Source organism: Pleurodeles waltl, chromosome 1_2, assembly GCF_031143425.1.
Source record: "Pleurodeles waltl isolate 20211129_DDA chromosome 1_2, aPleWal1.hap1.20221129, whole genome shotgun sequence".
Lineage (NCBI taxonomy): Eukaryota > Metazoa > Chordata > Amphibia > Caudata > Salamandridae > Pleurodeles > Pleurodeles waltl.
The window spans coordinates 1,228,831,488-1,228,846,057 of record NC_090437.1 but is presented as its reverse complement, the minus strand read 5'-3'; the positions used below and the strand labels follow the sequence as shown (position 1 = coordinate 1,228,846,057).

The 14,570-nt window shown below is 45.8% G+C and overlaps 1 protein-coding gene across 3 annotated transcripts in view; it reads left to right on the top strand.

Annotated features, from left to right (window-relative positions):
• Positions 1–14,570, top strand: part of ST3GAL5 (ST3 beta-galactoside alpha-2,3-sialyltransferase 5) — a 248,752-nt gene that overhangs the window by 120,911 nt on the left and 113,271 nt on the right. For 2 of the 3 annotated variants that reach the window (XM_069204243.1, XM_069204251.1), the window contains exon 3: positions 1,639–1,707. The exons of the other annotated variant lie outside the window; for it this stretch is intronic. In XM_069204243.1, the coding sequence (XP_069060344.1) occupies positions 1,661–1,707 (47 nt within the window). In that variant the 5' untranslated portion in view covers positions 1,639–1,660. The remainder of the gene's footprint in view (positions 1–1,638; positions 1,708–14,570) is intronic. 3 annotated transcript variants of the gene reach the window in all.

Sequence of the window (14,570 nt, the reverse complement as noted above, 5' to 3'; positions counted from 1 at the left end):
ACTGATCGGCGCATTTCACTTTTATTTTCAGCTAAATGACATCAGCGCGCTGATCGTCATTTCACTGAAAACAAAGAAACAGCCTCGGGAGCTGGGGAAGCGCTCCCTTCAGCTCTTAAGGCTGTTTCTTTGAGTAGGAAATCCCTCTTGTCGCCGCACTAGAGAGAGTTCATTCAGTCCTAAGTACACGAGCACCGTGGCACTGGATGGCTCCCAGCCATCCGATGCACCGGACTGGTTGAATGTACAGCAAATGTAACAAAATAAGAACAAGATTTACAGTCCTGTTTACAGAAATAAGCCCTTTTGAAAGAATACAAGGAGAAGTAGTGTGAGAAGCCTTCCCTCCTTTGGGAGGGTCGAACTCAAACTGGACGACCTCAAACAAAGCCATCAAATAGAAAGCCAGCAAGTGTGAGTTACAAACCACAAAGCCACTGGTAAGCAATGGGCGGAACACATTCCCAGGGAAGCTTTCTGAATGTCCCCAAGATGTCTTCAGCAAACCAGGCAGTTGCGCTGTCTCGTAGGCCTTGATATAAAAGGGACGGCATGCCTTCTCCAGCTGTACATATGGTAAATGCTATCGTTTGAAGCAGATACTTGGTTCTAAGAGCAGTCTCTTGGAGAAGATACCTATCCATGTGCTACCCAGCCTAAACAGTATGCTAATCAGAAAGGGTGTTCCTTCACATTCCACATATAAGCAAGAAGGGGGCAAACTCTTTTTTTTTTTTTTTTTTTTTACTGCGCCGATGCAAAAGAAGTCTTTACCATCTGAGTTACCTATCACTGCTATATACTGTTCAGAAGGAAACTCGAGACAGTCTCTCTGCGGTCTCGTATTTATTTTTTGTAACTGATTATACCCATTTAATTCGGGTGCTGTACGTGCAATATAAGGTAAAAAATCAGTGCAAAAGCATTAAAAAAAAAAAAGTACAGTCGTGGTATATAAGTTGCATAGCAAGGTTGGTTAGGTAATTGAAGAAACAGGTCGGGGCTGTTTTTTGTTGAAATGAATAGAATTGAGAGTCTGGGAGGGGCATACAATGAAACCAAAGAGCATTATAGGGACGAGGGTGGCTAGAGAATGAACACGTTTAAACAAAAGAGAGGAAAGGAAACGATAAATGAGAGTGGAGGCATCTGAAGGAGTCGCCAAGAATAGGGAGAGAGGTGAAATGGATACGAAAGGATGAATAGAAGACTAACAAAGACAGTCTAAATCCACAAAGAGTGATATTGGGGTCTGTTGACTTCACCGATGCCTAGCTAGCTACGGGCTCGCTACTCGCACCAAAGAGTCCTTGTAAAACGTTGACTGGACTAATCCCAGAATTGTTGTCGCAGAGGTAGATTATTATGAAATTCTAAAGGTGTCGATCGAAATGTAGAATTGTGTAAAGTAAAAACCTAGTTCACTTTGTTGTCCAAGAGGTATGATGAGATTTTTGGTGAAAAGTTGCTTGGGATGCGATTGGTAGCTTCTGGTTATGTGCGTTCTAAATCACATCCGCAATAAAAACACGTAGCGTTGAGCAGCACTAAATCATTGCTAAAAAAAAAAAATGGTCGCCATGTTGGCACTTAGCCACATTTCCTTACTGACTGAATTTTTTTTCTTTGGCTCTGCAGGGCATTTTGTTGGTGTAGCTAAATGCCGAAAATGAGAAGGCCCAGCTCTATTTTCAGAACTGCTTCGAGGTAAGTTGCATTTCAGTTCGAGAATGTAATGGTATTCCCTCTGCCAGTCTCATCTTGTATGCACCGCAGAATACAGAAAATGCGCGAGCTTAGAACACAAGCAACAATGCAACCCTGGTTTTACCTTGGGTAGTAGAACGCTTTACCATCTGAGTTGCATATGACGTCTGTCTTCAGTTGAGAAGGAAACTCGAGACACGGCCTCTCTGCCGTCGCATCTGTTCATTTTTGGTAATTGATTACACCAATTAAATCCAGAAATGATGTACATACCACATAAAATAGGAAATCACTGAAAAGGCCCGAATTACTATGATCTGTCAACAGCAGAGCAAGGTTGCTTAGATGAGTCAAGCAAAAGGACCTTCAGTAATTTTCTGCATTAGATGAGAAACACGATGGAACAGAATGGAGACTTGGAGCGGTATACAATGGAATTAAAAAGCATAAAGTGACGTGGGTCTAGAGAATGTACACAAAGACCGAGGATATGACCCAAGAAAGTAAAGCAGAGGTGTATGGCAAAGGTGTGCAGGTGACAGAGACCGGGGAAATTGATACAAAACTGAGAATAGAAGAATAACAGAAATTGTAAATGATGTGAAGTGCTTCTGTTCTTGTATTTCGAGCTCACTCAGAGGGCCTGAATGCACAAATTCAAATTACGAGCAAAACGGTAACATTGGCTATTTAAATGACCTCTTTGTTGAAAGTCTCTTGTAGTTACTTAGGGCCAGATGTAGCAAAGGTTTTTACCCATTCTGTGTCTATGGGAATTTTTTTTCGTACATATGGCCCTTAGTTCCGACATCCTCATTTTTTCCCCGAAGAGATTGACGATAGAAATATTTTTGTAACAAGGGGCTAATTCTCAGTATTTCTTTTGAAAGTGTAGGGCGTGTATGAACAAGGCCACATGTCAAGTCTGTTTATGATGGTTGTGTGTCTCATCTTGCATTGCAGCCTGGGAGCCTTTCCTGCTGTAGTTACTTATGCCATGTCCGATTGCTATGTAATAGATTAAACCAAACTGCTACCCTCTCTCCATGTGATCTTAGCACAGAGGTTCTGTGGAAATATTGCACAATTTCACTGTTTGTGTAGGAGGCTGAGATTGTGATACGTCAGCATGGCCTCTGTGAATCATTTGTAGGCCTATGTGATACAAATCATTGTAGGCAAAGGCTGTGTAACTTGTTAGCTTAGTCCATTTTAGAGTACATTAAGCTGAGTAGCTCCCTGGTGCATGGAAGCAGGTGAGGCCCTTGCCATCCTTAAGGTGTTGTTCATTCATCTAGTGCAGCTGTTGATCCTGCTTAGGAAGCTCCTGAATTACTCCAGAACTTTAATCTCGTCTTCGTTTTCAGTGATTATGTCAATTTACTGAGGTCAATATCTAGAAGCACAAGTGGGTGGATGTTAATGAGAAGCTTGTTGTTCACCAAGGGGATACAAAATGATCTGATGGCTAATAAAGGCAAGGCTCGAGCTCCTTTAAACCGTGGGTACTCGCAAACATTTTCCCAGGGGCCAAAAAGTTTGGTCTGTAACGTGCCTGGGGGCCGCACTGATGTCAGGGCAGTGGCGGTCGGGTGGGGTAGCTGGGGGGATTGGTGGCTAGGTGGGTGTAGAGAAGCAAATGATATACATCTAGTGGCTGAAAAGAACCATAGGAAACCAGAAAACCTGGTATTAATCCCGGCTTACCCACTTTTCCAAATTGTGTGATCCTAGGCAATTGTTTAGTCTTACTTTGCCTCCTTTATCTACATTATCACATTTAAGATGACCTCAAAATACCATGATTCATGGTGTGCGCTGCACAAAACCTGCTTCTATGTTTGATTTATTAAACTATAATGTTGTTAAGTTATGATAGGAACCCAGGCCACCCATAAAGTGCACATTCCAAGTGGCTTGCCTCTTTAATTTACTATTGATGGTGTTCTCAGGGTAGAGGAAAGAATTTATGTTTCCAAATTTATGTTTGAAAACTACCACTTTTAAATGAATACATCTCAATGCACTGATAAAATAAATTGTACTAAGGCAAAAATGTTCTGAATGCTAACTAAATACACTTTTTCAATTTTGAAGACTGTCTTAGTTTTACACTTGTGCTGCAAGATGTCTTTAAAAATGAAGGCGTTTCTAAAGTTAAGTGCAGGAGTCCCTAGTTACTTCATTTCTTTAACGCCAAATAAGTTTGAAATAAATGATTGTGTGTCTATTTAATGTTTTTATTGTTAGTGCGGAGCCGAGCAAACAGCTGCCCAGTGCTCCTGTTGCTCAGAAGGGCTGCATGTAAAGGTCAGAGGGGCCGCATGAGGCCAGCGGGCCGTACTTTGAGTATCCATGCTTTAAACCTAGACGTTAAAAATGCCCTCTTGTTAGTGCTTACCGTGGATACATTTATGTAGCTGCTCCCACCTCTTTTCTACATCCCTTAAGCTGCCCGTATAAACAAGCTAAGTAGAGGGAAAGGAGCGGGAATGGGGCTCCCACAAATGGCATCCAAGACAAAGGTCCATTGTCAAGGGCGTTTGTTTCAATTTACTCACGTCTGTGGAGACCCGCAGAGGCGGTTTAATGCGACTACGTGTTTGTTGGTGGTTAATGTAATCCATGTAGGACGGCAAGGAAAGTGTCACCTGATAATTATTTTTTGTATTTACTAATTCTGCCTGTAGACCGCTTCCTGTATCCGATGGATGGTTGTGATCCTTCTTTATTACTGGTAGCCTACTAACGGCCATATGTACGAACACTTGTTCCCACAGACATAGAATGGGTAAAAACCTTTGCTACATCTGGCCCCAAGTCACCACCGCAAGATCCAAAAACCGCAGGCATCAATGAATTCTAATGAAAACCATGAGACGCGGTGTGACTTCTGTAAATATCAGAAGGGAAAATAAAGAAATTCTTATCAAGATGAAAGCTCCTATGTTGAGTTCTCAGGATAAGATCAAAATGCATTCATAAAAAGTGATAGGCAATATTTTACAAATTGATATTGTTCTTGGGGTTGGGACATGTCCAAGCTGTTTTCTTTTCTTTTTTAACAGATGGAGTATCCTTATGTTGACTCCTTTCTGATTACCTGACCCAGTTCTTTTTCGGAGCTAATAGAGTTGTGCAGACTTTTTCTAAGCGTCATATCTCTAAATATGTGTCAAATCTTGCATAGTTAAACTCCAATAAACGCATACATTAATAGCGAGGCCCAGACCTCTAGTAGTGGCTGATTAATCACGTTTTACATCCAAGCACCCACGAGGGATATTATTGTATTTTTAGTGTAGGCCATGGGACTTTCACTAAGGAGCTTGTGGTGCAGTAACTTTTGGCCACGACCTGTGCACGGAATTTGTGAGTCCTTTATATAAATGTCTTGCATTTTTGTAAAAGTTCTGCTTACGTTTTGTATATCCTGTGAAAGATTTAATTTGTCATTAATAGTTCCTCCTCCCAAGATGTGACCATTAGTGCAAGAAAACGACCTATTGGATGGGTAGTTATCACTATACCTCCACAATATCCCCAGCTTCCACCCAAAGCCGTCACTTGGCTTCTCCCTAGCTACCAACCTCGTCCTCAAGTAACCCATTGGCATGAAAACCAAAACTTCGGATACCAGGTCTTACATAAAGATAGTCAAACCGTTCCTCCTAGAAGCAACTTCAGAATTGCTGTTTAAGCTTCATACATACAATTGCATCTTGATTGTGACAATGGCATCCTCCCTGGTTTCCTAGACTCCCCACTGGGCCGTCTTAAGGCAGTACTGCACTGTGCAAAACGTCTCCTAGAGGGCCTGAAAAAATACGACCACATTACCCCCATCCTGATGGTACTCCACTGGCTCCCCTTTCCAAGTAGCATGATCTTCAAAACGGCTGCATCATCTCGAAGCCATCACAACCAGTTCCTACCTATCTGGCTGACAAGTTCACCTGCTCCAGCATCTCCCTCTCCCTGCGGCCAGGACATCAACAGACTGGAGATGAAGCAGTGGGGAAAAAAAGATAAAGGTCTTCTCCACCAAACCACCCAGGATCTGGTACAGCATCCTGGTATCCATTAGCACTGCCTCAACCTTGCTCTAGTTCGGGAATGAGCTGAGGATATACCCCTTGAAAGAACTCTGCATAAGGTACTCCCAGTTCACTTCTACTCCCAGAACCCAGCTACCTCTCAAATCACTTGTTCCATGTATCTTGGGCTGAGATCCTGCACAGTGCTCCACTACCTTTTGCCTAGATTTCTCCTAAACTAATACCACGTGTGTGTGTATTCCTAGGTTTGACATTGACTCTCTTATGTACTTCTAATAATGAAATAAATCATCAGTTGCTTTAAAGGAAACATGAGGTTAACCTTTGAATAACTAATGTCTCCGTAATGCATTGGGGCAAAAGCATTAGGGCTATTGACCACCGTGATTGCAGTGCAGCAGAAGAACTGAATTATGCACATAAAAGCATCTTAAAGTAGAAAAATATAAGGGGCCACATCTATCAAAGGGTTCTACCCATTTTGTGTCTATGGAAAAATGCATTGGTACATATGGCCCAAGATCTGTTAAAGCAAACGCATTAATTCCTGAAAGATAGTTCATGCTGGTATGTTGATGCGTAATTGTAGGGCAGGTTTTTAATTGGGTCATGCAAAATTGAGTGAAGCAACATTGAAATATGTATCTTTCATGTTTTATAATATGTGGAACCCTGTTTTTCCCTAATGCTCGGTTAGCAGCCATGCATGATGTAAATATATTTAAACAACAAAAATAGAAGAAACCTGTCTGGCTGCTGTTGATCTTGGTTTGGTGGTTCCTTATGGTAGTTGTCATCTATTGTATTCTCCCTCTTCTGCGTACTTCAAAAGCTCCTTCTCCCAACCTCTTTTAGCGAATGACAAGCATGGCAGTCTCTTACATACAATAGGTTTCTTCTACTGGCCAGTTTCACTTCTGCTTTGGCACTGTCCTTTTGTCTGGTTACCTGTAGCAGGTGTAACAGTCCTTTAGTTGTGCAGTTGACCAGGCTCTCCTGTCACACGAGCATGCCACATGACAATCACACTGCAGAGGGAGGACCATGGTTATAGAATCCTTTCCATATTATGACAACCGTCAAAGTAGGGTCCTAACACATATTGGCCTGAACTCTGTGTCTGTTCTCCTTTACTTCAGCTTCGATCATTTCTACTTGCTAATCATGGTGGACCCTTCAGATGTATGTTGTAGTTCATAGGTACGAACGTTTCCCATTTTAAGGGGAGGGGTACAGAATGGATTTAATTTTGCAGCATTACTGCTGCGGTTGTATTTTCTCCAGCAGTGAGTTATGCATCCCAGTTGATGATTCACAGGATGGTGGAGACTCTTCAGAGTTCTGCTTTGCACCGTTTCATGATGACCTTGGTCTCTATGTTCCTGAACTGAAAGACCACATTCGGTTCCTCTTTGCCATCTCTAAAGCTCTCCTGAGCACCTGTTTTTGATGTTCATACATACTTTATGGTGCAGTCTTTACCCATCTTTTCTTGTAGATCCTATTTTTCCTGGAGGCTGCTTTCAGATATGCCAATAGTTTCCCTTTTCATGATCATTTGCCCTGGCTTTATAGTTTCCTATGTGGGTGGCCAAACCCTTCTGTCAGAGGCCTCTTACTGTGTACCTTGTTGAGGATCTTACTTTGTTTTGCCTTTTAAAATCCTGAAGCCTCCTCATCTCTTTGCAAGATGCGGTCTGACCCTCACTTTCATTCACCCTAATCAAGGCATGAGGTTTGATCAGGGATGCTGGGAAAATGGCTGTTGACATAAGGGCTTTGCTTAGTGGTCTGGACCAAATCATGGCCGACCCTGTTAACATAAAGCCCGACATTTGAGTTGCTGCTGTGAGCAAAGTCCCAAGATATTACAGTGGCCCTGCATTCTGAGGCACATACTTCGACATATAACGACACCAAGGTTGTACTTTATATTGATGGATGCATTTTACACTTTGGAGCAGCAAGATAAGTGATGAATCTTCTCTTCCTGCTATTTGCCACATCACTAGCATCCCTTGTGAGTCTTGTGAACCTAAATTGCCTTTGCTAGGAATGTCCTCACATTGTAAATGGATTGATTTGCTTACAGTGCAGAGAAGCTGTAGACCGTTAACCCGTTGGGCGCCCTGGACGTAACAGTTACGTCCTGGGTAGCACGGCTCGGGTGCCCAGGACGTAACTGTTACATCCCGATAGGGGCCTATTGAGGAAAGTGCTAGCACTCCCCTTGGGGGCTTGGCATCCCCTCCCCTGGGCAGGAATGGAAGGGGAATTGCTTCCCCTTCCACCCCCGCCACTCCCTCACACCCCTGTGGCGTCTGAAGACATCAGCTCGCAATCGCACGCTGACCTCATCAGAGGCCTGCCCCTCATGCATTTCTCCTCCGATCACGTGGAGGGGCCGAGAAAGGCATCAAAGGAAAGGAAAGGCCCCTAGACACCAGGAATATATATTTGTTTATATATATATATATATATATATATATATATATATATATATATATCGACCCCTCAGGCAAGGGTCGCTCCCTTGTGCATGGGGCAAATTGTATTTAGGCCATTTTTGACCCCAGATTCCAGAACTTTGTCACCGAAATGTGAGGAAAAGTTTTTTTTTTTTGGCCCAAATTTTGAGGTTTGCAAAGGTTCTGGGTAACAGCAGCTGGTGAGAGCCCCACAAGTCACCCCATCTTGGATTCCCCTAGGTGTCTAGTTTTAAAAATGCACAGGTTTGGTAGGTTTCCCTACATGCTGGCTGAGCTAGAAGCCAAAATCTACAGCTAGGTACTTTGCAAAAAACACATCAGATTTCAATGTAAAAATGTGATGTGTCCATGCTGCGTTTTCTGTCGCGAGCATTAGGCCTACCCACGTGCGTGAGATACATTTTTATAGGGAGACTTGGGGGAACACAGAATAGCAAAACAAGTGTTATTACCCCTTGTCTTTCTCTAAATTTTTTCTTCCAAATGTAAGACTGTGTAAAAAAGACGTCTATTTGAGAAATGCCCTGTATTTCACATGCTAGTATGGGCAACCCGGAATTCAGAGATGTGCAAATAACCACTGCTTCTCAACACCTTATCTTGTGTCCATTTTGGAAATACAAAGGTTTTCTTGGTACCTATTTTTCACTCTTATATTTCAGCAAATGAATTGTTGTGTACCTGGTATAGAATGAAAACCCAGCGCAAGGTGCAGCTCATTTACTGTCTCTGAGTACCTAGGGTTCTTGATGAACCTACAAGCCATATATATCCCCACAACCAGAAGAGTCCAGCTGACGTAACGGTATATTGCTTTAAAAAATCTGACATTGCAGGAAAATGTTAGAGTAAAACGTTGAGGAAATGACAGTTTTTTTCACCGCAATTTCAATTTTTTTTTTTATTTCAGCTGTTATTTTCTGTAGGTAAACCTTGTAGGATGTACACAAATTACCCCTTGCTGAATTCAGAATTTTATCTACTTTTCAGGAATGTTTAGCTTTATGGGATCCAGCATTGGTTTCACACCCATTTCTATCACTAACTGGAAGGAGGCTGAAAGCACAAAAATTTTTAAAAATTGGGTATGTCCCAGTAAAATGCCAAGATTGTGTTGAAAAATTGGGTTTTCCGATTCAAGTCTGCCTGTTCCTGGAAGCTTAGAAGCTGGTGATTTTAGCACCGCAAACCCTTTGTTGATGCCATTTTCAGGGGAGAAAACACAAGCCTTCTTCTGCAGCCCTTTTTCCATTTTCTTTTTTTTTTTAAAGGAATTTTCGCTGTATTTTGGCTAATTTCTCGGTCTCCTTCAGGCGAACCCACAACGTCTGGGTACCTCTAGGATCCCTAGGATGTTGGGAAAAAAAAGGACGCAAATTTGGCGTGGGTAGCTTATGTGGACACAAAGTTATGAGGGCCTAAGCGCGTACTGCCCCAAATAGCCAAAAACAGGCCTGGCACCTGAGGGGAAAAGGCCTGGCAGCGAAGGGGTTAAAGTCCCAACCTCATCCTAGTGCTGAACTGTGATTAGAGAAGCTACAGGGAGCTAAAAAAGAGGAAGGTTTTATCCTGACTTTGAAAAAACTTGTGAAGTCATCAATTTCCTGATTTTCTTATTCCACATTTTAGCTCCCGAATAATCTACACCCCAGTTTTTGCTCTGCCAAAACCAAGCAAAGCTAAAATGGCTTAATTTTGCGGCCTAAGAACTCCAGGTTCTAGTTATAATTTATATTTCAGGTAAGCAGTGCCTGCTAAACCATACTCCACAGAGTGCTGGGCAAATAATTTAAAAGCATCCAGTGCAACTTGGAGCTGTTAGCCCTGTGCCTGCACTGGCAACCAGTGCAACTGCCTCAGAACTAGAGCCATGCTGGTGCTGGCCCTGTCCCTGCACTGGCAACCAGTGCAACTGCCTCAGAACTAGAGCCATGCTGGCCCTGTCCCTGCACTGGCAACCAGTGCAACTGCCTCAGAACTAGAGCCATGCTGGCCCTGTCCCTGCACTGGCAACCAGTGCAACTGCCTCAGAACTAGAGCCATGCTGGCCCTGTCCCTGCACAGGCAACCAGTGCAACGGCCTCAGAACTAGAGCCATGCTGGCCCTGTCCCTGCACTGGCAACCAGTGCAACTGCCTCAGAACTAGAGCCATGCTGGCCCTGTGCCTGCACTGGCAACCAGTGCAACTGCCTCCGAACTAGAGCCATGCTGGCCCTGTCCCTGCACTGGCAACCAGTGCAACTGCCTCAGAACTAGAGCCATGCTGGCCCTGTCCCTGCACTGGCAACCAGTGCAACTGCCTCAGAACTAGAGCCTTGCTGGCCCTGTGCCTGCACTGGCAACCAGTGCAACTGCCTCAGAACTAGAGCCATGTTAACCCTGCACCTGCACTGGCAAACAGTCCAACTACCTCAGCAAGCATTTGCAATGCATTGGGTCTCGCTTTTGCTTCGGTTAGAGCTATTGGCGTTGTAAATTCCTAACTGGACTTTTCTTGCCACATAAATTGAAAATGAAAAGTGAAACAGATGACAAAAGCGAGCTGATTCAAAGCGCCATGGCCGCCATGAGCGTGAAGAAGAGGCACAAAAGGAAAAGGAAGTTCGCTCACAGTCAACTGTATCGGCAAACGTGCAACTATCCATGTAACCGGGTCGATGGCCAAGGCGGTAACAAAACTGCCCAGAGGAGGGGCAAACGTAAAGCATTTACCAATGATGAGAAAGGATTTTTGAAAGGCGAGGCCGTGAACGAGTGATAGTGATGGGCGTGTGGTGCGCGACCTAAAAAATGAGCTGTTAAGTCTGCACTGGCAACCAGTGTAACTGCCTCAAAAACTGAGCTGTAACTGCCTCAAAAATGGAGCTGTTCACCCTGTGCTTGCACTGGCAACCTCTGCAACTGCCTCCGAACTGGAGCCATGTTAAAACGGTGCCTGCGGTGGCAACCAACGCAACTGCCTAAAAAATTGAGCTTTGTTAACCCTGCTCCTCTCCTGACAATCAGTGCACACAAAAAACTCATGCCCGCTGCATGGTTGTGAAGTACCGGACCGGTCTGCTGAAGCCTGCCCTATAGCATCCATACAAACCCACTAAACAGTGAAGGTGTCAGGTTCTCTGGGGAACCGCACCTCCACATTTAACCAATCCGATAGAAGTCACTCCATGATGATGCAAGCGCTTTCATTGTTCAAAAAGGAGGCCAACTATCGCCTTCCACTCCCATGCAGGTCGCCACTGTCTCTCAGTGATGCTTAAGAACCTTGTGTAAAGGGTGCCAAATGCTGCAACGGATCTCCTGCTAAGGATGTGTACAGTAGGCCCGGCTTAGGCCGCTGAGGGTCTCTCCCTGACTATCTGTGGGGTTTACTGGACTCTGGTGGGCCAGAGTCTCAGGGTGTGTACAGTAGTCCTGCTTAGGCTGGTGCAGGCCCCTCCCTGGCTGTCTGTGGTGGGCCAGAGTCCCAGGGTGTGTACAGTAGTCCTGCTTAGGCTGGTGCAGGCCTCTCCCTGGCTGTCTGTGGTGGGCCAGAGTCTCAGGGTGTGTACAGTAGTCCTGCTTAGGCTGGTGCAGGCCTCTCCCTGGCTGTCTGTGGTGGGCCAGAGTCTCAGGGTGTGTACAGTAGTCCTGCTTAGGCTGGTGCAGGCCTCTCCCTGGCTGTCTGTAGTGGGCCAGTCTCAGGGTGTGTACTGTAGCCCTGGGTTAGGTCGCCGCTGGGCTCTATCTGTGGTTTACCGGACTCTGGTGGGGCAGAGTCTAAGGGTGTGTACTGTAGCCCTGGGTTAGGCTGGTGCAAGTCTCTCCCTGTCTGTGGTTTACCAGAGTCTGGTGGGGCAGTGCTGAAGGGTGTGTACTATAGCCCCAGCTTAGGTTGGCGCTGGTCTGTCTGTGGTTTACCGGACTCTGGTGGGGCAGAGTCTGAGGGTGTGTACTGTAGCCCCGGCTTAGGCTGGTGCAAGTCTCTCCCTGTCTGTGGTTTACCAGAGTCTGGTGGGGCAGTGCTGAAGGGTGTGTACAGTAGTCCTGCTTAGGCCGGTGCTGGTCTCCATCTGTGGGTTACCATACTCTGGCGGGGCAGTGTCCAAGGACGTGTACTGTAGCCTCAGCTTAGGCTGGTGCAGGTCTCTCTATCTGTGGCTTACTTCACTCAGGTGGGAAAGAGTCCAAGGGTGTGTACTGTAGCCCCAGCTTAGGTCGCCGCTGGTCTCTATCTGTGGTTTACCGGACTCTGGTGGGGCAGAGTCTAAGGGTGTGTACTGTAGCCCTGGGTTAGGCTGGTGCAAGTCTCTCCCTGTTTGTGGTTTACCAACTCTGGTGGGGCAGAGTCTAAGGGTGTGTACTATAGCCCCGGCTTAGGCCAGCGCTGGTCTCTATCTGTGGTTTACCGGACTCTGGTGGGGCAGAGTCTAAGGGTGTGTACTGTAGCCCTGGCTTAGGCTGGTGCAAGTCTCTCCCTGTTTGTGGTTTACCAACTCTGGTGGGGCAGAGTCTAAGGGTGTGTACTATAGCCCCGGCTTAGGCCGGTGCTGGTCTCTATCTGTGGTTTACCAGAGTCTGGTGGGGCAGTGCTGAAGGGTGTGTACAGTAGTCCTACTTAGTCTGGTGCAGGCCTCTCCCTGGCTGTCTGTAGTGGGCCAGAGTCTCAGGGTGTGTACTGTAGCCCTGGGTTAGGCTGGTGCAGGTCTCGCCCTAACTATCTCTAGTTTACCAGACTGGTGGGCCAGAATCTAATGGTGTGTACTGTAGCCCCAGCTTAGGTCGGCGCTGGTCTCGATCTGTGGTTTACCGGACTCTGGTGGGGCAGAGTCTAAGGGTGTGTACTGTAGCCCTGGCTTAGGCTGGTGCAAGTCTCTCCCTGTTTGTGGTTTACCAGACTCTGGTGGGGCAGAGTCTAAGGGTGTGTACTATAGCCCCGGCTTAGGTCGGCGCTGGTCTCTATCTGTGGTTTACCAGAGTCTGGTGGGGCAGAGTCTAAGGGTGTGTACTGTAGCCCTGGCTTAGGCTGGTGCAAGTCTCTCCGTCTGTGGTTTACCAGATTCTGGTGGGGAAGAGTCTCAGGGTGTGTACTATAGCCCCGGCTTAGGCCGGTGCTGGTCTCTATCTGTGGTTTACCATACTCTGGCGGGACAGTGTCCAAGGATGTGTACTGTAGCCTCAGCTTAGGCTGGTGCAGGTCTCTCTATCTGTGGCTTACTTCACTCAGGTGGGAAAGAGTCCAAGGGTGTGTACTGTAGCTAGGGTGACCAGATCTTGAGGAGCAAAAACCGGGACAGGTCAGCCATAAAAGGACTAAAGACTTTACTTTCACTTTTATATCTGGCCTGTCCCGTTTTTTTTTTTTTTTTTTTTTGTGCATAGCTTCGTGAATGTGTGCCTATACAGGTGTGTTATATATATATATTTATATATATATATATCATACAGACATGTATACTTAAACACACCCACCCACATTTAAAAGACTACATATATAAAATTAGCTATGGCTTCACCGCTCACCCTGCACCCCCAACCCGGCCCCACCCACCTCTCTCTCTGCTGGGTTCAGACAAGGGACTGTGTTGCCTGAGAGTAACAGATAAATTACTTAAATTATTTCATACTTTGTAAGCCTTTTTAACTTATGGTTGTGGAGAAGTGGAGAAGTGTGGCTCAATGGTGGAGAAGTGTGGCTCATGGTTAGAGCGGCAGACCCTGAGGCAGAGATCTGGCTCAAGACCAGGGTTCAAGTCCCGCTTCGGCAGGTCTTGGGCTCAATTCCCCTTGACCAGATAATTCTCGCCTCAGTGCCTAATCTAATTCATGGGTCCCACTCTGCAACTCTGGGCAATAGCTTGCTTAATCTCCACAACGGCCCCAACAGCGCTTGGATGCCTGGCTTCACCCTGGGGGTGCTCAGAAGTGGGCGCCTCACAGGGAAAAGCCAGGAAGGGTTCCATAGCGGTATGAGTACAGCGCCTTGAGACCCTAACGGGTGAGTAGTGCGCTATACAAGTGCTAATTTACATTTACATTTATGCTTCCCTAGGTGATCTGACCTTTGTCCCAAAAACAGGGACATTTATTTAAAGATATGACCTTTGTCCCAAAAACCGGGACATTTATTTAAAATTAAGCGAAGCGTCGGGACACCGGGGCAGTTATCTAAAAACCGGGATTGTCCGGGGAAATCCGGGACGTCTGGACACCCTAACTGTAGCCTCGACTTAAGCTGCTGCGGGTCTTTATCTGTGGTTCGCCAGAGTCTGGTGGGCGGAGCTGAAGGGTGTGTACTGTAGCCCTGCGTAGGCCGGTGCTGGCCTCCCTGTGACT